Genomic DNA, 25775 nt, shown 5'->3' on the forward strand with positions numbered 1-25775 from the left:
ATTTTGCATAATAAGACTGTCTACCCGAGGTTAAGAACTTTCTCAGACTAAAACAAAAGTCAGTAACAAATACCCTTTTGTACCTACAAAGTCTTTCCTCTGTTCATCATCCAAGAAACAGCTTTTCAGCTTTATAACCATAGGAATCAATACGAGTTTCTTAGTAGCTCTAACCATCCAGTCAGGAAGATGCTCTGAGTTAAGCCCTTGAGAACAATTGACATCAGATAGAAAAAGCTCAGTTACCTTTATTATTTTTATACCATCAAGCTCATGAATGAGAACGCCTACTTATTTTATTTTACAATTCCTTGACTAATTTCTAAAAAGTAGGCACCTTTGTACACTGTATGTATTTCTTCTCTTTAATCATTCACTTTTTTAAAGGCAACAATATCTCTCACTTCAAGAGACCAACCATTTGCCTCCTAACATATTAAGTGGTTTATTTAGTCCTCTTAACAGTACAGATGGAATGTTCTTTCTACGATATGGTAGCAAAACTGGAAACCAAGTAAGTCATATGCAAAGAGGAGTACTACACATATGAGTTGTGAATCCTGCAACTCTACAGATTTTTGGTGAGAAGAAAAAAAATGCAAAGAAATTAGCAAGGGAAAATATGTTTAAGGTTTTCAGTCATTTTCACTTACAAGGACACTAACCACCTAAAACCACATCAGGAACGGCCAGAGATAGAATTAAATTTTATAAGCAGAACAATGTAATACGAAGTCATTGTACTCACTGTCTGATGGCTTCTGTCACAGTAACGCAGACCAAAATAATCTATCTCCACAAGGTTTATGTGACGGAATACGTGGTCAAGGACAACGGAGCCTTTCGTTGACTTCTGCAAAAATAATTCATAGTGTTATTATTTTTTTTTTAACAAGGTGTTTTGTCTTCCTCAGTGGGACACAGTCAGAGTTCTCAGTTTTTATTAGCTTTGCTCACAATGGGAGCGATTTTATTAGCTCATAGTTCCCTCTGTAAATTTTGCCTCAATTACAATGAAAAATAGGATTTTAAGTAAAGTGCATTAAAGAAATTGCCTTGGAAAGCAATCTTGAAATTGTGGTGGGTTTTAAATTAATATAAGCTTCTTTCCTTATGGGATTATAAATTATCTTCAGGACAAAATTCTTTTTTTTTCTTTTTAGGACGAAATCCTTTCAATAAAGATAATGTTTTATATAAAGAGCATCTAATAAATTCATCAAAAAACACTTATTTTGGTTAAAATCCCACAATTCTTTCACTTTAAAGAGAAAACTTCACCTACAGCATTCCTCTTCCAACAAATACAGAAGATATAGAAAGTCAAAATAACAATAGCCAAAGCTTTTATTTTCGATCCTCAACTAATAAACGCATCAAGATGTCAAAGTTAATGTTCTGAAAAGCCCCAGTGAAGATATGTTTTACTTTATCTTTCACATAAGCAAAGAGATAAAGAAAACGTTTCCCTTGGCTGCTTTGCAAATGCTGACATCTAACAATCTAATCTCTCTTCTCCCCCCGCCACTACATACACAGATCCTTTAAATTATGATTATAATCTAGTTTATTAAATACCAATTATCCACACATAGGAGATAAACATTGAAACAGCAAGCACTATTCCACATACCACATTAACCTTGAAAATCATCCATTTCCATGGTATATGTACAGACAGAGATGTTTCCTTTCTTTTGTCCCATCACTGGCAGATACAAGAGGATAGTGAAAGAAATGCCCAAGAGGTCACACATTGTGTTAATGAAGTAGGGCTTTGTTCAGTTGCATTTTCTCTCAGAGAATTCCCATGACACGCTCACTCCTGAATGGTGAGCACTCAATACCGTCCTGCTTTTAGAAAATGAATTTGTAATGTACAGGAAATGTTTTGATTAAATGAGTAATTAAATGGGTGATAAGAGGGGAGAAAACACACAACTGGGAGAAAATGATTCTTATTTCAAATCCCATAGGTATTTTGTTTCCCTTTAACTTATCTTGGTTAAACTTAATTGGTCCCTTTTTCAAAACCCATTAGATTTATAAATAAAAAGCCCGTCTACGATAGATCTTTAGGTTGTTGGCATCATAACAATACCACATCCAGTAAATGCCTCGCTGTGCTTATGTACCTATGCCTTCAGCTTGGGTAAAAATCTGGAAGTAAATTACTCATTCGAAGGATATGCATACTTAAAATTACAATAGGCCCTGCCAAAAAGACCATTATAAATCATTCAATGAGAGTATGTTTCCTCACACCCTTGCCAACATTTGGATTGAGCAAAATTTTTCCAATCTGATTGAACAAAAATGCGGTAAGGGGTAATTCCTCCATTGTGTGCTTAGTAATCAACTGCATTTCCTAGCATTTGGGTTAGGCGTTCTCTAACCCAAAGTTTTCCAGCAAATTCTACTAAGTACTTCTAATACAATTTAGTATATTCAGTTCTTCACTCTATCTGGAAATTATGTTTGTACTTGTGATAAGGGCCTTACTTTGTTTCCAAAGGATAGACAACTGCACCATTTACCAGAAAGGCTATCATTTCCCTTTGGATTTGAAACAACCTTATCATCTACCAAATGAACCCTCATTCTAGCCCATGGATTATTCCTGGACCAATCCTCAAAGATTTTAATGAGTTTAGTTTAATTTGTTGATATCCATCATTCTTTTTCAAAATTGTCTTTGCCAATTCTTAGATATTTTTCTCTACTAGAGGAAGTTTAAAACCATTTTGCCAATTTAATAAACAATTCTGTTGGGAATCTGACTGGAATTCAATTTAATTAACAGACTTGGGGGGATGATGTATTTACAAAGTGAAATCTATATGGTTTTCTTTTACATCCATCAAAAAAATTTTATACTTTTTTTTTTCATGTAGGTCTTATAAAATTCTACTTGGGCTTTGCGGCAGACACAATTTACAAAATGCCCCCCCACTCCAAAAATTCATCCTGCTGTAATCCTTAGAACCGGTCAATTTGATGAAATAATACTCCTCTGATTGTGATACGTTCACAGTTGGCCTTAATATAGGGAGAGTATTGACGTAAGATCGGATCTAATCATTTGGGTTTTTACAAGCAAAACACTTTCTCCAGCAAAAGAGAAAGTCAGAGGGGAAGTAAAAGATATCCAAAGCATGAGAACAACTGCACAGGTCCCTGCCACTGGAAAGATGGAGGGGGCCATCTGAGAAAGCAATGAGAACAGCCTCAAGGAGCTGAGAGTGGGCCCTAGCTGACAGCCAGTAAGAAAATGGGCACCTCAGTTCTACAGCCAGGAATTTGATAACAATGTGAGAGTCTGGGAGTGGATCTGTCCCCAGAGCCTTCAGATAAAAGCCCAGCTACCAACACCTTGATTTCAGCTTTTTGAGACTGAGCAGAGAACCCAGCCATGCCATCCTAGACTTCTGACTTATAGACTGCTGAGATAATAAATGGGGGTATATTTAAGCCACTAAATTGTGAAAATTTGTTGTGCAGTAATAGAAAACTAATACAGGCTTATTCTTAGTTATCCTATAGCCTTATTGGTATATTATTCTTTCTGAATGGCTACTGCTAATGTATTGGTAAGCAACTGGTTTTCTATTTCCCAGCCATCTTGCTAAACTCATATTAATGATATGAGTTTGTGGCGTCTTTTCATATAATCACATTTTCTACAAAGAGTACGTGTTCCAGTTCTTCTTCTCCAAAATGCCTCCTCCATATTTCTTTGTTTTTCTTACTGCATTGGGTGGGGCCTCAATTAAAGAACGACAGAGAGTTGTGAGAACATCCATCCTTCTCTTCTTACTGACTTCAATGGAACTGCTTCAAAAATGTCATCACTGAGTATAATGGCTGCTATACAGCTCTTTGTATATACCCTTTATCAAAGAGAAGGTTCCTTTCAATACTGCTTTTTGTTCTTTTTCTTTTATTCTGTTTTGATTTTTAATCAACAATGAATGACAATTTTATCAATTTCTTTATGGGACTCTGAGATGATTACAAGATTTTTGTTCTTTCATTTGAGTTATATTAAGAGTTTCTGATGTTAAATATTCTTAATAATTTCCCATTTTAGTTCTTTTGTTCTGGGTGTATAATATCAAGCCACCTCCCTATTTGGAGAGGATTTCCCACTCTATGAGTCTTGGTGGAGGCAGGAACCAGACTCTGTAGTACCTGGCAGCTGGGCCATGGCACATGACCTGGTTTCAGCTAAGGATTTTGACTCCTGAGTAAGTAATGCAAAGATGAAGGAAGAGTTGAGAATTCATTCGCTCATCCAGAGATAGTCAATTGTGACAAGGAGTAACAGTGACCCATCCCTAAACTGGGTTTCCAAGCATTCTTGAAGTACTAAATAGGAACAGCCAGGCAATCCACCAGCCTCCTTGCCCTGTGAGAGCAGTGAATATGTGTGTTTGGGTCCAAGAACCATGCCAGGGTCCCAAGTAAAAGTCCTTAGTAAGAGTATAGTAAATTGAGCATACAGCTGTATACTAAAAATATCATGAATACAAAGAGTTTATCATAGAAATATGGTTGCATCAAGCAGAGTTCTTGGTCACAAACAGTAATAGCTGACCCTTGCTAAGTAACCATGAAAGGCATTTACTGAAAAAACACTGGGTGTTTTGCAAGTTCTACAGACGTCACCCGGATGGTTGCTTAGGTCTTCTCTTACGCCAGTAAATCTACAGCCACTAAAGTCAGAGCAAGCCTTACTCCATCACTATCTCCGTCCGTAGTTCTCCTGCCCATGTACTGGAGTATGATTTTCACCTGCAATTGTTTCACATTTGCCTTTTGCCTCAGGAATTTTTTTTTTTTTTTTTATAGTTTCTGGCCAGCTGAGATTAGCCTTTCTTATTTTCCAGACTGCTGTGGAAAAATGCACACATATCTTTCCTGTTACTTCAAAATATTTCTGGGAGGCTGGCATATGAGGCTACTATTCCATCTTGATCTAATCTCTCCCCTGGGTCCGTTCTCCTAGTCAGCCACAGACAAGAACAGACAGGGTAACTAGAGCAGGTAGAACCACACAATTCCTATGGCAAGCAGATCAAGAAGTGCTTTGTGAACAAAAGTAGAATGAATTGTCCTTATGGGGCAGATTTTACGAATATATATATCAAGGCTGTCTTTACGAAAAATATTTTTTGCTTCTACTTCCACAAGAAATGTGAGCTTTTTCATACATATTACGAAGTATAAAAAAGACATAATATTCTTTTTATATCTCATGAAAAATATACACAAAAGCAAGATTGGAAAACCAGCTAGTAGTTTGGAAAGTATATGGAAATTGCAAAAATTTCATGCACAGAAGGAATCATCATTTTCCAAAGCTATTATTCCAAAAATATCAGAACGTAGTCTGTCGATCCTCTGTGACAGTTTTGAATTTATATAGAATCTAGTGCTGAAAATTCTTTACAAATATCATACTTCAGCATATTTGTTATCCTGTACAGAGAAACCATAAGGAAAATATGCAGGGTTATGCAATGACTCCAGAGCTGACCTAAGAGAAAACATGATGTTTCACGATTCCCTCTACAGCTCTCTGGACAGTATGGGTGTGTCTATACACGCACCTGGAGGAAAGCCAGATGAACTTCAGAAATGCTATATTTCTGTCACTACTTGAAGCAAACATACATAGAAACCTCCTAATTCTCATGTGTCACAGTGTAATACGACAAGACTCAGAAAGCATGGATGCCGGCAGTAAGTTAGTGACTGGGGTGGAGGGTGCATATCGCCAGCTCACATTTCTGCCAGTTCTCCCGTCAATAACCCCTCCCAATCACCTTCCCCCAATTTGTATTCCATTCTTGTGCCTTCTGCTTGTACAGGTACAGATAATTTCATTTTTCACGTGGGTTCTTCCTAGATACTGCCTGTGGGCTGTATTTTGCAGTTGAGGTTGAAAGTCTTCAGGTTTGGAAGAAATCATCCTTGAATAAAGAAATTAAGAACCGACAGAGAACGGACAATAGAGGCAAAGAACAATCTAGAAGTACACTGGGCAAAGAACAGGCTAGTTCCAGGATTTATTACTAGAAAAGGACAAGCAAGTACCATCAAGGATATTATAAAAGACACATGACTTCATTCAATTCAAATATTTATTGAGTACCAATTACATGCCAGCAAATGATTACTCTCTCTAGAAGATGGAAAAAGCACGCTAATGAAACCAGAGAGCAAGATGCACGCAGAATGTCATACAAAGAACCCCTACGGGCAAAGCAGTTGATTGGCCCGTCAGAACCCTAAAGAAGCCCTTCTAGAAAGTTTCTAGACGACAGGGAAGAACTTGGTTTTCATCAGAAGTTTTTCCTGTACATTTGACTAGTTACCATGCACACATTTTATTTGTGTAAAAATACATTTTTTAAAAAAAAAAGTATGCCAAGTAGAAACTAGTCATTACTTCTTGGTTCATGGAGGTAGTTCTTTTCTGGATCTGGTTCAGACAATAAGAGGTGGTAAGTAAGGAAACCGTGTAGAGCAAGATAGAACGACGGTGTTGAGCTACCAATTTGTTGACTATGTTTACATATAAACAATTCACACCCCCCTTTCCCCCACAAAATGTTACTCTAAGACTTTTTAATCTGAATTCTTCCGGAGCCCTTCGGCAGGCCGACCTAACAGGCTGTTCAATACCAGTGTGTCCCAGTCCCTATGTGCTGAGACGCAGGCTTCATTTTCAAATCAGATGATTACTCTCATTTGAAGTTTAAGAAAAACTTGTCTCTTGACTTTACTTCTTTCAGCACTTGACAAAGGAAAGACATAAATATGGTTGCATTTAGTACCATTCCAGTTCTTTCTGACCATTTCTATTTAGAGAAGAAATCTCTGCTAGAATGAGAAATTTCTAAGATGCTACTAAAAAGATACCACTGTGACCACAGCACTTAGCAACATGCCCGAGGATTTTTCTGGAAGAAGAATACATTCAAACATTGTCTTAGTCACCTCATGGGCCTCCGGTAATGAAACCTGGGAGGAGAGCGATCATACAAATATCAGGACAGGAATTCATGAGGTCTCCCTGGGCCTTGGCTTGCCTGTGCTGTTCTCTTTATCTGGAATATCTTCCCCGTTCTCTGTCATCATCAAAACCCCACATATCCTTCAAGACCCAGTTCTAATGCCACCTCCTCCACAAACCCTGCCATTTCCCCCCCCAACCTCATTATGACCTCTGCCTCCATTGAACCTACAAAGTGTCATTTTTGCCCAACTCTGAGACTTAACACTATTCTTCCTTTACTAACGCCATTTTCTCTTTCTCTTAACTTTTCTAATATTTAGACATTTTGAAAGGAGGTACTGAGCATTAAACACCACTTCTTTTCCAGGCCATCCAATAATTTACACACGTAAGAACACCCTAAAAGTTCACCGAATTAATGCTAAGAGCCAACAAACAAGGAAGAGAGGCATTACTGGAAACATGGTGGCCCATGAATGAAACCTTTCGTCCTGCCTCTTAATGAATATTTCCATTTACCTTGACCAATCAGATCGGTGAAAGCAAAGAGAAAGACGGATGGATCCAGTTATCCTAACCTCAATGTATAGCTGATTGAAAGCTACTTAGTTTACTTTTAATTAAAAGAAACAGATTTTGTTTCATTGTCATATAATTCCAACAGACTCAGACTCTAAAGGTAGTATAAGGAAGAAGTAGCTTATATTTGAAATTTACAAGATACCAAAAAGTAAAGGGGTCTGACAATAAATGTTTTATATAAATCTTATAGGATGTACAATTTTCTTTATGTCATAAAGTAAATCTGACAGGAATTTGGTTTTCCGTCATCAGGAAAACAAAAGAGATTGGATATGAAACAGGTAAGAAAAAAATAAAGGAAGCAGCTTTTTATTTTATAACTCCATTCAGAAAAACTTCATTTAAATGTTACATATTAACTTACTTTTCAAATTAGAGTAAATAAACGCCTGCGATATATTTCTGGATTGTGAATTATATGACACTTAATTCTCAGCAAACAGCAATAGATTACTTTTATTACAGACATGCTAGCAACATTCTGGAAAGAACAGAGCTACAAGAGGCTTATAAACGTAGAGAAAGACTCCCAAGTAGAACAAGTTTATTAGAAAATACCATCAGAGAGACTTTCAAGCAGAACAAAGAATTCTTCAAATGAGTAATAACACCTTTGCTGATTAACATGATACTACAAACCAGAAAGGCAGGTTTTTGCCAGCTGCACAGAATAACTTACATTCAAGACAAACTCCTTCAAAAAGTTTACTCCTTCACAAAGGGGAAATGAAGACTTCAAATAATTCTTTAATGTTATGCCTTTAAAATCCACTATATTTTTATCTAGCATTTTTAACATAATAGATGCCAAGTTTTCTGGGACAACATAAATCACCTTAATTATTATTATTATTTTTTTTTAACCTCAGTCCTATTAGGATAAGGTAAAGTAGAAGCATGAAGGAGACATTTCTCAAGCACCAATGCTAACTGCTTCTCAGACCAAGTATTGTTAACTATCATCTGATGGTTTTTGACTAAGAGTTATTTTCACCCTCTAAGTGAGGAATCTGTAAAGAAAGCCCTCATTTAGTCACAAACAGTAAAATGTGTTCATTTTTCAAGGTGCTGCTTATATTTCTCATGTATAAAAGATTTTTCACACTGATAAACTTTTCTCAGACTTTACGTTTTCTGTTATCTATTTCTGTGCAACCAATTACCTCAAAACTCGACTTAAAGCAACAACCACAATTTGCTCAGGATTCTGTAAGTTGGGCAGGGCTTGGAAGAAACAACTAATATCTGCTCTATCTGATGTTGGCAGGAGAAGTTCACATGGGCTCAAGCACCCAAGATGGCTTCATTCACACACTGACATCTCACCTGAGGTGACTGGAATATCTGGAGGCTGGCTGGGTCTCAGTTGGTCTCTCTCTCTCTCTCTCTCTCTCTCTCTCTCTCTCTCTCTCTGTCTCTCTCCACAGTCTCTCATCCTCTAAATCCTCTCTGTCCAGCAGGGCAGTCTGACTTCATCACATGGTGACTGAGGGCTCTGAGAGAGCAAGAGTAGAAGCTGCCCAGTTTCTTAAGGCTCAGACCTAGCACAGCGTCTCTTGTTATACTATGTTGGCCAAAGTCAAAGGATCAGCCCAGATGGAAAGGGAAGGGAAATATATTCCATTTCTTGATAGGAGGAATGACATGAGTGACTGAAAGAATTGTTGGTGGTCATCTTTGTGGCGAGTGCATAATGCAGGTATGAGAATCCAGCTATCTTCTAGTAAGTCGGAAATTAATGTGCGAAGATGTAAAAATAAAGTCATGCTTCTCACTAAAATTGTTTTCTTTTGGAAAAGTATAGATTTTTTAAATAAAAATGTTAATTTCCTGATTTTGACAGCTATAACATGATTACATAAGATATTAATGTTAGAGGAAGCTGAGTGAAGGATATTCAGGAATTCTCTTAATCTTTGCAACTTTTCTGCAAATCTGATTTGATTTATTTTATAAGATTTTAGAAATTAAACCTTTGAGCTAAAAGCGTTTCATTGGTAATAAAAAAGACATAAAGTGAACTGAAACTCTACCACATCCATTCTAGTCATCACAGGTCAGACACTAAAATCCATACTGAGACATTGGACAATGTAAGACATTTTCACAAACACAACCCTCCTTTAAATTTTTTAAGTAAAAATAAAAGTAGGTTATACACACTGAAAATGAAATCTTGAGAATTCATTAATAAACATGCTTTATTCAGGATATTTAAATGCTTATATTTGTAAAGCTCATAAACCTTTCAGAACAGGAGAACATGTGCTAAGTCAAGGATTTACAAACATAATCCCTCAGTTAAAAGTATAACCATTTGAATTTTAATTTGAATGATGAAAAGACTGTATTTCAAAACTTGAAATAAGTACTATGTTTAAGATTAGCAATGATAAATTCATGCTAAAAACAATAAACATTCTATTGCATATACAAGGTTTAAGTTAAAGTTTTAAAAACACATTCATCTCCTACTTTTTTCAAGGTGTGGTGCAGCAAAAATTTGCTGCAAATTTTTTGACTTTCTTCCCCACCGAGAGGTCAAATTCCCCTCTCCTTGCTTTTGGGCTGGCCTATGACTGCTTTCTTTGACACAGTATTGCAGAAGTTGTTGCTAAGCCAGGCCCAGTATAGCTTTTAAAACAACTGGCTGTTTTCTTGTGGGGTCTTGGAACCTTGAGTCATCATGAAAGAAGTCTAACCACCCTGCTAGAGACCATGTGGAAGGACCCTGAGACTACATAAGGAGGAGTGGGGCTCAGCTGAGCCCAACCTTTCAGATGTCTGTCAAGTTGCCAGGCCTGTGAATGAGGACATCCTAGACCCTCCAGAACAGCCCAACTGCCTGATCAATACCAACAAGTCCACAATCAGTAGCACACGGAGAAAAACTGCCCAGCCAAGCCTTGCTCGATGTCCTGATCGACAAACCCTGAAATGTAATAAAATGACTGCTGTTTCAAGGCACTAAATTTGGGTAGTTTTTTAAATAGAGCTACACAACTAGAGATCATCAGATCAACGGTAATATTCAGTTGTTCTCAATCTAGAAATGCAGATTCTGCATGAAGAAGAGTCAAAGCATACACCAACACACTCTGTCTGTTACTTCTGTCTTCCTGTAACAAGTTAGCTAGGTAAGACACGTATGTTAGATAGGACATCCTCAAAAATTTCCAGTGAAAAGCTTATTTCATACCCACCTCTAATCTCCCTGCACTGTCGCACTTCCTCCCACCCTTGTTTCTGGCATATCCTAAAGCTTATCCCTATGTACCAGGGCACTGGCTTGTTATCTGGAACTCTTAAGAGTCTCTCTTGTTAACATAATAAATATTTGGTTTCCTCAACTAAGAATTCCCCCTTGGTACAAATGGTTCTTTTCCCAAGTGGTAATCCTAGTAGGAAAGACCAAGCACATGTTCCCAACTCCTGTGTTGTTCATCATGTTATCATGATCAAGCCCTTACTTTGCTAGAATTTTTTTTAAGGATTGGGAAAAGCAGTTTATTTTATCTTGCACAACATCCCCTTAAAAGACAGAAAAATGCATCCATTTAAGAACAATGGAATTGTAAGAAAGTAAATAAAGTGCAGTAAAACATAAGCTCCCTCACTCAAAACACAATATATTTGGATAGAGCAGATCACCCTTCTTCTATCCAATGACAATTGTGTTATATAATAACTGAGCCATACACGCAGCTGCGATTCCACAGCACATAGAGTGATACTAGGTTTAAAATGCATGGCCCCAATAAAAAATGATGATTTTTTACTTCCTTCTCTCAAACACTTAAGAGAAATCAGTCCTTCCCTTTCTCCCCTCCTTCCTAAATAATGGAAAAATTCCATTGGAAAGCCACTAGGGTCCCTTCATCTTCTTTAGTACTTGTTAGAGATGGAGAGCAGACTCAGGACTGAGCAAGGTGGTTATCTGATGGGTTGGAGGTTGAGCCAAACAGGTGTCCGGACAAGTATGGTCACTGAACAAGGCAGCATCCAGGCAGTGTCGGCAAAGTGGTTACATACAGGGGAATTAAGCAATAAGTAAATATACTGAGAATAATAGAAGCCAGGTTGCTCCTGTTAAAGAAGGGAGTTACAAATACGGAAAAGGAGAAAAGGAGAATGAACCCTGTGGACATGGAGGTCTTGTGCGAATACATGTTTAGATAAAAGTAGGTGTGTGGACACCCACACCCTAATCCTCTAGGTCTCCCCACTGAGAGGGCATGGGAGCAGTGATACCTCGATAGCAATAATCACACCTAGCGCCCAGATCTTTGGTTTCTAAATATCATCCCCACTCCTTAGAAAACAGACTGATTAAAGGCTCAAACAGGGAAGTAGAAAGCCTGAAATAATTTTTTTTTATATCAAAAAGGAATGGAGTGCTCAAAGAATGATGGAAACCTTTCAAAATAAATAAATAACTAAATAAAATACAGGAGCTAGCTTGAAGGGACTCCTACTGGTCAAATCCAGGACAATTTGAGTGTCAAAATAAATGAAACTGTCCGATTACAACCCCCTGAGAGGAATCCTTGAGTCCACGTGAATAAACACATATAAATGAATAAACAAAGATACGAGAAAGCACTTCTTTATAATAAAATGCCAACTAATAAATGTAGAAGGAACAAAAGAATTAGAAAACAATCGTCATACGTACAACTGATTCAGTTGAGAATCATCAGTGATGCTAAAATGAGTGGGTGAAATTTAGAGGAGGAATGGGATATTTACAAGATCTCAGAATAGCTCTCCCCAAAATACTTACTAATTACAAAGGATAAAAGAGAAACTTTTTTACTTTCCTCTCTCAAACACTTAGAGAAATCAGTCGTTCCCTCTCTCCCCTCCTTCCTAAATAATTGAAAAATTCCATTGAAAAGCCACTAGCGTCCCTTCGTCTTCTTTAGTACTTGTTAGAGATGGACAGCGGGCTCAGGTCTGAGCAAAGTGGTTATCTGGGGTTTGGAGGTTGAGCCAAACAGGTGTCTGGGCAGGTATGGTCACTGAACAAGGCAGCACAGTGGAAAAACCTGTAACCAAACCAAAGTTAATTTTACCAGTAGTAGGATAAACTGACATCATGTACCAACTGAAAGGAAACAACGAAAACATATACAGTACCACTTCTGCGTTTTTCCTGCCAAAGACATTGAACTTAAATTTAATATTGAGCAAATATCAGACAAGCCCAAATTAAGGGACACTGTGCAAAATACTGGGCCTAGTCTCTTCAAAAATAGTAAGGCCATGAAAGTACTACTGTTCTAGATTGAAGGAGACAAACAACCTGTTAACAAAACGCCATGAGTAATCGGGATTGAGTTAATTTGCTCTAAAGAACAATATTGGGCCAAAATTTGAATGAGGTTTGTCGATTAGATGACCAAACTGTATCTAATTTCCTGATGTTGATAGTTGTGCCATGATTTATTATTTCTTTTTTTGCACTAATGCATTTAGGGGTAGTAAGTCTCATGTTTTCAAATTATTCACAAATGGTTCAGTAAGAGAAGAAAATAATGATAAATCCTATGTGGTCAAATGTTAATAGCAGCAGCCATGGGTAAAGGGTATATTACAGAAGAGTTTCCACCGTTTACAATTCACTCACCCTTTCAACTTTGAAATTATGGGATTTTTTATGAAATTTCTTTAATTTAGGGGACATTTTAAATTAAAGATAAAGCAAGTCTTTGTTAATCTTTTTACTGTGTCATAATATGTCAGTCATGAGTCAGAATTATGTAAAATAATAATATTAATGTTTATTGGCACATAGTAGTACCTTACATAGACTTCCTTAATCCTCACAGCAACCCTATGAGTTGAAGATGGAAATAACAATAGCTAAAACTTACTGAGTATTTGCCACGTGCTGGGCACTGTTCTAAGAGTACTGCATCTTTCCGTAAATGTGAAACTCATTTAATCCTCCCATCAACCAAGAAAATAAGTTACTATTTTCCTCATTTTAGAAACAAGATAATTGGATCCCATGGATTAAGTAGTTTTCCCAAGAGCACACAGGCAGTAAATGGCAGAGCCAGCATTAAAACCTATGCTGTCTGGCTCTAGAACCTATATTTCAAAATGCTCCCATGCTGCACTGGGAGAGCTAGAGAACAGGTCTGAAGTCTAAGTTTTCTCAAAACTCCTAGGGAGAGTGCTCTTAAAATCCCCATGTGCCAAAGGGCGCCCTGGATTAACCACAGATTTTAAAGCTCCCTCAGGTGAACTGGCCAGAAATCTAAGTTGATTCTACTTGGAAAGACACTGTTGTGGCTGGTCCTCGGAGGAGCTGTCAGGTCCTCCTTATACCACCAGGCCTCAAGGGTCGCTGTACTGATGAGCTAAACTACTCTTGAGGATCAAGCAGTCTCCCCATAACTCAGTTGATGGGTCCCAGGTTTGATGGCACATATTCATCCATTATTAACACGCATATGCACGCGCCTGCAAATACACATTTTTATCCCCCAGTACCTGATGATTTAGCACTGCCCAAGAAGCCTCTTAGCCTGCCTGAGAAACAGGCACCCACTGAAAGACAAAGTAACATTACAAGAGAAAGTAATGGTTTTGGAAAAGGCAATGGGATCTTGCAAGGAGATGCTATTAGATCACAAAAAAGAAAAAAGAAAAAAGGCTCTTTAAAACCGAACAGCATGATTTCTTTCTTCCTCTTTCTTTCTTCCTTATTTTTTATTTATTTATTTTTTTTAGTTTCAGGTATAGATGATTTCCAAAATTAAAATTTCAATAGACAAAATGGAAAAGGGCATGTTCAATGCTAAAAGCCCATTCAATGTTCTGAAAGAGCAAACAGACACCATAAGTAAAAATATCAGAGACATGGAAGACATAACCGGAGACAGAACATGCAAAACACAGGTTTCCCTGGAGGACAAATAAGAACGAACAGAGAGGAAATAATTAGAAGGGAAGGAGGGGACAAAACCAAAGAAAACCTCCCTAAGCTGAAAGAAGGGGTAATTCTCTAGACTTGAAAGGGCTCACTACAAGCTCAGGCAACATTAACGAAGGAAAAACAGACACATGCCTGGGCTTGCAAAATATTTAAACTGGGAAGGGAAATCATCTGCAAAACCACACATCTTCCAATGCGCATTAACATGACTTGACTATTTCAGGAAACTCTTACCCAGGAAGATGGAGTTACAAATAACTTTATTATTGGTCTCAGAGACCCATTTATCTGAACACTAGATAGCTCAAGTAATCCTTGTTAGAGTAAATTCCCCTTACTCAGCCCACCAGTCTTAAATTATTTTATCAAAACCTTTCTCTGATTCCATGTCCTTGCACTGAACAACCTGCCTAAACCACACCCTACAAACCTCACAAATTCCCCATCTCTGTACTCCATGCTCTGCAACGCTCAGTCAAGTCAGGGTCTCCTTTACTGCAGCGGGCAATCGAGTTGGCTTTGCTTCATCTACAAGTTATTCTGCAGTCTTTTCAGAGTCAGCAGTCAGAGACTCTAAGATTAACAGGACATTGTATAGCTATTCAAACAAATCGAACAGAGGACGTATGGAGGAAAAAGAATCAGATTAGCGTCAGATTGCTCACCTGCAACCGTGGTAACTAGAGCACAGTTCAACCATGACTACGGAGAGAAAAAGCGCAATCAAGATGTTTTTCACCTACCAGGGAAGACAAAAAAAACCAAACAAAAACTGTAGACTGAAGCCTTTGGAAACCTCCTCTGACTGCCTTTTGCTGTGACTGAATATTAACTTATCCAGGATCTGGTTGAGTGCCCTCTACTCACTTTTTTTTTTTTTTTTTTAAAGCCATCCCGCCTTGAAGGCACGCCCAACCCTACACCCAGGAGGAAATCCTCCTGAAGGCTATGATGAGAACTGCCAGACCTACACACGGCCACAGCGCAAAAGTTGTTCACTGGAACCCCTCTGTCAAATAAGGCCCTCCCAGTTTCATAGGAAAAGCAGTAAACCCCACTCCAGGGGATTATTGGTCAAGCAGTAATTGAAAATTGATTTTCAGTAGAAAATGTTTCTTTTCATCTCAAATTTACGGGAAGATATAAAAACGGAGGGATACTATTAGAACCAAAGTTTTACAAGCTTTCTGAACTCATCAGGCCTCTGAAGACACTCTCGTTCCTGCGTCCTATTTCATGTACTGTTCCTTACTTCAGCACTCCTAAAAAGGACGTGATGTGCAGTTGTTTATGGTGCAAAGGCTCTTGTCAACTCACCCACTCTCCTTTGTTTTGACTCCTACTGACTTTATTCCTTTCCCTGTCTCCACTTTTAAGAATCAACCAAACGACTAAAGCCACTTATACACCTGCAGCAGGTCAGTTCTACATTCCACCAAATATCTTCCAAGGCAGGAGTGTGGCTGTCCAGTCAATCTACTCTTCACGTTCACTATAGTTCTACAAATTTTCATTACATGCTGTCTCATCAGTTTATTTTGTTCTGCTTCATATCTTCATATATTTCTCTCTAATATTTGGGCAAGATATAGTCCTATGAAAATATGCTGTAAATTGTGGGAGAAGAGAAGATTCTATAAATCAAAATAATCTTAGTTGAATCTGACTTTCCCAAAGAAATAACACTATGATTGGAGAGTTTAGTCCTGAGCAAAAAAAGGTTGTATATCTGATAAACATTAAAAAAATAGTTATATCTAAATTCATGATTTTTTTTAAATGAAGTGATTTTGGATATTGCTTTATAAGTAATGAAATAAATGTACCCTAAGAAATTTGCCCAAGTCGATTTATAACCAGAGTGGAGACTAGAATCTAATTCCCCCAACTGCTTACTGTTTATCATGCTCACTGATTTAAAATGCCATTCAGGTTAACACTTTGTAAGCAACAATATTCCCCGAAAAATTTGTGAGGAAATTAAATTGTAATCATTCAAACTGTACTGCACCACTGACTTAACTTTTTTCTGAAATTTTTATACTTACTCATCAATCCTCAAGTAGCAAAGTACCTAATAAAACTTCTCAATTCCTTGAATTGTTATTATTTTTGGGGTGAAATAGTTCATACATTAGAAAACATAAATGTACTACAAGAATTTATCATTTAAAGTTTAGATAATAAATAATTTTTTATTATGTGAATCACCACCTCCTAAATTATAGTCTTTGACAACTTAAATTTATCCGTGGCCCTTAATAAAAGTTAAGTTCATCCAGTTTCTTTAGTCTAAGGGAGCTGAACCAAAATGCACACTGAAATGTGGACAAGGGCCAAAAGGCATGATCTCGGCTTCAAAGCAACTTGAACGACAGGCGCTTTAACCAGCCCCTACCCTCTGAGAGCTACGTGGTCCAACACTGTAGCCGCCCCCCATATGGGCTACTGAGTCCTTGAAATGTGTCTGCTCCAAAATTGAAATGTGCTATAAATGCAAAGTGCACACAGGATTTCGAAGGCAATATGAAAAAAAAAAAAAGACAATCATTTTTATATCGATTACATGTTGAAACAATATTTTAGACATATTGGATTAAATACAACGGTATTAGAATTAATTGTGTTACTTTTTTTAACGTGGCTACTAGAAAATTAAAAATGACCTATGTGGTTCACGTCATGCTGTTACTGGACAGGACTGTACTGAAGCTTTTCTTGTGAAAGGAATACAGCTGCTGACAGCTGGTTGCCTGAGTTGGAGGAAGGGTTCTGACAGCTCTGATTACTAATTTTATGACAGCCTCATAGGCTAGTCTTGACTCTGCTCTTACGTAGCTGAGTGACCTGGAACTGCCACTTAACCTCGGTGGCCCTAACTCCTCAGTTATAAGCCTAGGGGACATCTAAGACCAAGGCATCACTTTAAACAATGACAATTCTGAGACCACATTTCCTGCCTCTGGTTCTGGGCTCTTTTCCCTGCACAGCTGTACCACACCCCCTTCTTGATTTTCTCTCTCCAGTGTCACCCCCAATACATCTCTACACTAGGGACTGTCCTGAAAATATGTGTCACTCTTTACAGGGAAAGGAGTATGGACAGATCTTAGCAAACCCATCCCACCTCCCACTGTGGGGTAAACACGTTCAGCACCCCAACCCCTACCCAGCCGAAGATAACAGGACTTCCCCCACCTAGGTGGCCCACGGAGTTATTTGCAGTATCAAAGGGAGGCAGAGGACTGGGCATCGTAACAGCTCTAGACAAAGCTGTGTGACCTGCGGCATCCCGTTCAAACGTGGTTTCCTTATTTGCAAAATGCATTAATACTCCCTGCCCAACCCGCATCACAGGCTGGCTTGGAAGATCAAATAAAACATACCTAGAAGCTCTCTTTAAACCCCCAAAGCACCACACACACATGGTGACCGTCTCATTCCTCTCATAAAATGCTAGCCAGCACACAATCACAGCATGTTTTGCACTAACCAGGCTCTGCAGCACCGAAATATAACAATACAGGCACATTTTAATTAATTGGCTAAATTCATTTATTTTTTTAGGGAAGAAAATAGGAATAGATATAGACCTCATATGTTTTAGGTTTACAGAAAAAACAGCAAGACGCAGAGTAAGAAACCGTTTATATCCACTCTGTGTTTACTATGCACCAGACATTGTTCCACATTTTGACATTATCAGATTCAATGAGAACAACCTATGTTACAGATGAGATACTGAGGCAGAGAGTAACCAGCCCAATGCCTTAAATGTGGTAAGAAGAGACCACTTTTGAACGCAGGTTTATGCTTCCAACTCTGTGGTCCTATTTCTAATGGACAGAGTATACTCTCTTGGCATAAATATTAAAACGGATACTATTTTAGGGTCTATGTATCAATATGTGTTAATATACACTATTTTACATAGATTTGGAAGAAATTAAATAGAGATGGTCTTCAGGGAGAGCAGTTAGCAGGATGGGGTGTAGACAGGGAGGGGCTTTCACTTTTCCTTTAAAAGCTTCTGCACTGGTTCCATTTTCTGACTTTGTGCATCTTGTTTCTGTCAGGCTCTTTTAAGGAAGGGAAGTCATCTTACAACATGCTAAGGAGCTACCTTTTTTTTCGTATAAATCCTTACACCAACATGGTAGGAAAGCCGCCGAGTCTGTGTTAAGCAAACTGAAGCCCGTTCCCACCACCTAGTTTCCGTAACCCTCTGTACCCTGCTTCTTCTTCCAAAAAGAAAAACACCTCCCTCACAGGTTACTGTGAAGATCGATGCCGGCCAACAACTGGGTACCAACCTGGCACCCCACTGACATTCAAAAACATTAATTCCACTCCGTTCCCCCCTTATAACTACTCAGATCTGCTGGTTTCCCCCAGAAACCAGTGCGGAAGTGTTGAACCTGCTGCGCCCCACAAATGGGCCCAAACTGGTAGTTGAATTCTGCTTCCTGGTTTCCTTATTTATAACGGGCAGTGGGCACACGCCCTTGGGGATCCCTCAGCCCTGGAGAAGTGAGGGTTCCTCAGGGTTTCAGAGGGCTGACATTTCCTGCTTCTCCCTGGGATATCAAACCAAAGAAATACTGGGCGTCTGGGGCAAGAGCAGCTGAGGGCATCAGGCTAGGGCTGCCTGAGGGGGGCCCTTTGGCCATTGCTACTGCACCCCAATGAGTGTGATCAGAGCAAAGCTGTCAGCCTCCACTCTGGCACTGGGTCAGAAGATCCTTACAAGTGCAGACCGTGGAGCTGGGAGGCAAGGGGTCTCAGGCCCTGGGAGCCAAGACCCATCAGTCTCCCAACCAACACGGGCAAGCTACTAACTCCACGCAGGATATGCTGAGTGCCCTCTATGGGGTGCACGCGAGAACGACACGGGCCGCTTCTTTAATATACTGATTCCTCACCTCCCACCCTGGGCTGCCCACGAGATTGCCAAGGGCAGCCAGGCATTAGCGTCACAGCAAGTATTTCTTATTAAGGAACTGGACTGTTACCAAGCAGCCTCCCCCCCCAAACAGGTGAGCTGGGAATGGAAACTGAAGGAACCTAGAGGGACTGGTCTCTGGTACTAAGAAGGAAAGCAAAGGGCATCCATGACCTCCACCTCTGTTCTCGAAGAGGGAGGTACAACATTAAAGGAGTCCAGCCGCTAAAGTTCCAATTTCAAAATCTCAAGGACAGGGAGAAGAGTAAAACAGTCTTTTTGTTCTTAATTCACTAGTCCAAACTCTCTTGTCAACTTTCCTGATTCTACTCTTTATCCATTCTTGCTGAAACAAAGCCTTAGCTGGGATAGCTCTACTTCTCTTTGTTGGAGTAATGAATTATCTGGCTTGAGGACCACCCAGGACCTTGACTCCTCTTTTGTCTTTGTCATTGCCCATTTCACAGTGTGAAAAGTTCTGCCATGAATAACTGCTTACCAGATTTTATTTTAAAAAGACCATGATAAAACTGTGGGCTAAAAGACATGTGTGGCCCTGATGGACCCCAGGCCCTCTCTGAAGACACTCGTCCACTCCCCAATGCAGGTATAACTTTCTTTTTCCACCCCTCTTTTGATTTTTTCTTTTCCCTTTTTCTTTGTGCATTCCTTCTTTTGTAAGTCTTAAATTTGACTGACACCCCCAGGTTATATTTTATGCCCCACTGATGATCACCTCTGTTATTCTGAGAACAGTACAGTTAAAATTAGGAGTTGAAAAGATACATAGACAATGGCTTTTTAAAAGTCTACCGTATTTTCCTAAACGCACATTGTTATTTTTATAGTTTTGCTTAGGTACTTTGTAGCTACTTAGAAATAGTAAAAGTCTTCTTCCTTTACTGTTTTAAAGGTAACACAACCTAGCTGTCAACAGATTAGTGTCCAGGGTTTGGAGAAAGGTTCTTTAGAGACTCAGATGTCGTCAGGTGAACAGAGATGGGAGGTGTTGACAGTTAAGTATATCATGGCTGCTCGCCCTACTATACAGCCCTCACCACCTGTAAATGCTAAGAAAACGGAAATTATTAGTAGCCACTTTGCCGACTAATAGCCCTGTAAATGCAGGACTATCCTTTTCTCTATCAGTTTAAAGTGGAGGCATCCCCTCAAAGGGCTTAGAACATGTCATTTTGGGAGTGAGCCCCTGGCTAAGGAACTGCATCCCTGGGCAGATTTCATTTCTCAAGCAAGATCCCCTAATTCCTCCTGGTTCTGCTGGCCCTGCCCTGTAGGAAATGTACTGGGGCGGGGGGGTACGGGGGGAGGAGATGTCAAGAAGGCGGAAAGGGAAAATGGTAGGACTGTGCATGTCAGGGCTGCTGACCCTACCAGCCAATTAAAGAGAGGCACTGCTGGTCTCCACGGGAAGCTGCAGCCAGCCAGAGACAGAAGGCTAAAGGTTGCGACACCAAGCCCCAGGGGATGGGGTGCTGATGAATATTAAAGAAACACACACACCAACACACAGAGCAGAGACAATCCAGATGCTACGTTTGCTTTAGCAATGGAGAGCTTGGCCGCGAGGGGAGAATGTGTCTTCCCCAAACTGCTCGACTTCCTCTGCTCCTCTTTTCCTTCCCCACACTGCCCTCCACTTACACATTTGTGTGAGAGAGGCTCTCTGTCTCTCTCCGTGTGTGTGTGTGTCTGTGTGTGTGTGTTTCTGTCACTGTTATATGCTGACAGCAGATCTGATGCCACATGTCACCAGCTCTCCTTTTGCATAAATGTCTCTCTGGCAACCTGGCTGCCTGCCAGGGACTCTGACCAGCCAGGAGGGGATATCACATCAAATTATTCAATGTTCACACTTGACGTTGTTACCATCAGTTTCCCCTGTAAGTATACAGAAACGGCGTGCTCAGGACCCACTTCAAGTCACCTCAAAGACTGCAATGCAGCCTCAACAGTCAGTTTAAGGACATGAAAAGTAAAAGATGAGAGGTCTGGGCGTTTCACAGATACCCCACTGGGCAAAGCCAAACATGCGACTTTGGTAAAGAACTGCAAAAACATTTGTGACAAACAACTTCAGGAAATATACTACCAGGCCCTGGGCCTAGAATGGGGTAAATCCCACCCTGAAAATCATTTTGAGTCCCATTAAGTTAATGCAACACAAGAAGAAGCACTCTGTCAGAGCACAGCAGGCCTTGCCTTGATTGAGCATAAGGAGCCGGGGACACAGGACCTCACCTAGGCTCCCCATCATGTACACGAGAGCAGGGGAGAGCTCTCCATCCCTGCAAAGCAAACAACCAAAGGCATCTCCACTCGAGTATGAATCCACTCAAGCACCAGCTCACAGAGGGACTCAGTGTCAAGGACCCTCCTTGCTGAGCAGTCAGAAATCTTTTCAGTCTTATAAGAGGAATAATTAATCCACTGTCTTTTAACAGGAAAAGGTAAGCCTAAAATAAATTTATAGGCTGAAAATATCACTTACTACGACTTTTATTATTTTTGAAATCATTTTCATGGTATTTTTCACCAGATCTAGACAGTCAAAGCAAGTGAGGAATATGAGAAAACCACTCAAATAGGGGTGGGTGCTTCTAGATATTCAACTTCATGAACCCAGGCCCACAAATTGGCGTGGTCCAGATGGCTCGTTTTATCCAACCAGCCAGACATCGTGATGAGTGGGACAGGCTTTCTGGACACAAATCTGTCCATGGCTTTCCTTCTCCACCACCTCCCCCCAGTCCAAGTCCACTGCAGTCTAGTCCACTGCAGCAGTCAGGGTGAGTATTTTAAGACGTAAACTTGACCTTGACACCTTCTTCCTTAAAGTTCTTCAGTGGAGTTTCAATATTATAAAGACAAAAACTCAAGTGCCTTCACTTTGATCTCCAAGTGCTCCTTCCAGAATCTTACCCTGATCAGTCACAGCTGGTATTTCTCTCCCTTCTCCTCCCCATCCCCCCAATCTTTTAGGGTCCAGCCACATTGGGCTCCTTTCCATTGATCCTTTGTCTGGAAACTGTACCCTCCCCCAGTCTTTTTTAATCCATCAGTTATGATCCTTAAATGTCCTCAAAATTGCCTTTCCTGATTCCTTATATAGTACGGAAGAACAGGCTCCCTGAAGAAAATGAGACTTATTAAATGAAGAGGATTTGGGTGATGGAAAGAAAAGGGAAGGGCCTCATAGGTAAAAGGAAAAACCGAGTGAAAACACAGTAGGGGATTACAAAGCAGACGAACATTAGTAGTTTAAAGGAGCTATGAAAAATCCTGAGAACCACAAGTTTTAAGTTAATTTTAAGAGCAAAAATGGATGGAGGTGCAATACTGGGACTCTCTGCATCATCCTAGCAAAAGTAGAGTTTTGACTAGAATCTCCTCAACAATAGTAATATACTAAGGAGCTAAGTAACCAAAACACAAACCGAAGGGCATGGCTGCCAATTACCTAGGGGACGGAGACTGTGTGTCATTTTGGAAAATGCGGATCAAACACCTTCAAAGGGGTGTGACTCTCTTTATGCTACACATATTCCTGTGGTAGTCCTCAGATAAAATTTCACGTACATCTGAGTGAAAAATCTCAGTATACATGCATTGTCAGTATTGCTCAAATGTTCTTGAATCTCACAAAATCTGCACGATAGGTTTGCCAGATAAATATTTAGGGAGAATAATTAACAACGCATGTTATTTCCAGGCTAAGAGAGCTAGCTTCTTTGTGTGGGTTCTCAGTGGCCCATGGAATAACCACAGTCAGGTACTATTTATTGTCTTGCGTTGCTCAGACCGCTACAATCAGCTTTGCCACTATTTGGGCTGGTCAGTATCATCTATAAATTCTATCTATAAAACATTCTTTGGGTCAGCTTTTTTAGTGTTTACTATATACCAGGACCTGTGCGAAGCTCTACTATAATGTAACAGTAGTGCTACTAATAACTGCTAATGTTTCTTGAACTCTTAAAACGTTCAGGCTCTGTTTTAAGCACTTCCATCTCAGTTATCACAAGAGCCCTGTGGGGCTGGTAATACTACCTCCTCTCACAGACGAGGAAATGCAGGCTGAGAGAAGCAGAGTCGCTGGCGTAAGGTCGCACCGTAAGCGGCAGGACAGCAGACCTCTGGAGTTCAGATTCCCCACTTCACTATATAATACGATCTCGATACCAATAAAACAACCCTTTGCCCACAAGAATGTTAAAATACCTAAGAAGGGATAAGGGCATGTAAACAAATGGCCCTCTCTGACCCACAGGGTAAGAGAAGTACCAGGAAGAAGGTGCTGTGAGAATTGGGGGAAGAAAGTGGGACTCTTCCAACTGGAGTGATCGGGGCAAGCTTCTCACAGAAAGAAGCCTGGAGTCATTCCTTATGCAAGGGGAGGTCAGGATCAGGAAGAAAGGCACACGTGCAGGAAGACACAGCACTTAAAAGACAAGAAGAGGACTCGGCTTGGCTGAGTGGCTGGTGTCTCCTGAATCCATCATCCCATCTCCATTCCCTCCAGGCTCAGGTCAGGTGCTCATCCTTCCTTCCGCCCACGTCCCCCCGCCCCCATCCTCCACACAACGAACTACCTGTCACCTTTTCTAAAACACAAGCAGACAGTGTTCCTCTCCTTAAAAATCTGTCAATGAACAGTCAGAACTCCTTAGCACGACACGAGAAGCCAGCTTTACCAACCTCAGCTCCTCTCACTCTTCTATGCCCATCTTACCTGTTCTCTGGTCAGACCACACCTCTTCCTTTCCCCAGCGGATCATCTGCTCTCACACCTCCAGACCCTCCTGCAGGCTACCCCTCTCTCAGGAAAGCCGTTTCTCCTTTGTCTGCTGGGGAACTCCTACCAGTCCCTCCCCTGCCCACTCTCTCCCTGGCTCACCCCAGCCAGCCTGGCCTCCCTGTTTTCCCTGAATAAGCCCAACACGTGCCCATGCGGGGGCACTGCACCTGCGTTCCCTCCACATGGAATGTTCTTCCACCATGTGTCCCGTGGTTGCTTTCCCCACTTTCTTCAGATTCAGGGGCTTCTTCTACCAGCCTACGTAAAAAAATAACATGCTCATACCCAGCCTTTTTCATTCCCTTCACACTGCTTTATTTTCTTCATAACATGCATCACAACTTGATACACCCACATGTTACTGTGTGTGTGAACGGCCTGCCTCCCTCTCTACAGCAGTGCTGGCAAATGATGGCAGGTGGGCCAAATCTGGCCTCGACTGGAATAAAGGCACACCTCCGTTTCACACGTTGCCTGTGGCAGAGTCCGAGAGCTGAGACAGCGGCCTTCTGACCCACACAGCCTGTACTATTTCCCACCTGATCCATTGCAGAAAAAGGTTTATCCACCCCTGGTCTAGAGTGTCAACCAATCATGCATTTCTCCTGCTGTGCTCACTGTTTCTCTCCAGACCTATCAGTGCATTACCTAGCATGCAGTAGGCACTCTGAAACCATTTGCTACATGAAAGAAAGTGAGAGGGTAGGGGAAGTGTGAATAGAAAGTAGGAAATGGATGCAAGAGATGCTGGAGGGAAAAAATCAACAAGCCTGTTCAGTGGGTTTAGGTGCAATCACACAACAGAAGCATCGCAAATGTGGAGGTGTTCCTTGGACAAAAGATGAGATTCTAATCATTAAACCACAACTACAAATTCAGCGTCATCGGGGCTGGCTATCTCCCTGTTGATGGGTTTGAAATGAAGTTGTCAGGCTCCTTGGCAAGGCAAGTCAATGCCTGAGAGCACTGCCCCCGTTACTAAACTGGCTCATTATTATGGGACTAAAATATGTATTCGCTAGTTCAGTTTGGGTAAGCATACATAGATAACATGCTGAAATCTGAGTAGCCATCAGCAGAGCAGCAAACATATTTAAACAAATTTAAAATTTTAAAATACATAACACATTTAGAAGCAAATGGCACACCTTCGATCTGATGGAGGAGATCCTTTAATGATTAGCAAATCTCACTCTCTGGGTTAACAGATAAGAAAACAGACTCGTTAACCACTCACACCCAATCACCCAGCCGATTACAAGGAGGAGGCTGGAACAGACCCCAGACCTGGTGACTAGGGCCAGGCTCTTCCCACACATCAGTGCTCCCAGCAGCTTAAGAGTCCGAAGGCGGGTCCAGATGACCAAGAGCACTTTCAGCTAAGTGCTGGGCCAGCAGAACTGCACAGGACTGAGCGAGCGAGGGAATAAAACAAAGACCTGCTCACTCAGGAACTCTAATGGGG

The 25775-nt window shown here is 40.4% G+C and overlaps 1 protein-coding gene across 1 annotated transcript in view; it reads right to left on the minus strand.

The window, feature by feature from the left end:
- Positions 1–25775, minus strand: part of EPB41L4A (erythrocyte membrane protein band 4.1 like 4A) — a 225689-nt gene that overhangs the window by 138290 nt on the left and 61624 nt on the right. The window contains exon 2 of the mRNA XM_033111228.1: positions 749–853. Within this exon, the coding sequence (XP_032967119.1) occupies positions 749–853 (105 nt within the window). The remainder of the gene's footprint in view (positions 1–748; positions 854–25775) is intronic.

This window comes from Rhinolophus ferrumequinum, chromosome 7, assembly GCF_004115265.2.
Source record: "Rhinolophus ferrumequinum isolate MPI-CBG mRhiFer1 chromosome 7, mRhiFer1_v1.p, whole genome shotgun sequence".
In the NCBI taxonomy this organism is placed as follows: Eukaryota; Metazoa; Chordata; class Mammalia; order Chiroptera; family Rhinolophidae; genus Rhinolophus; species Rhinolophus ferrumequinum.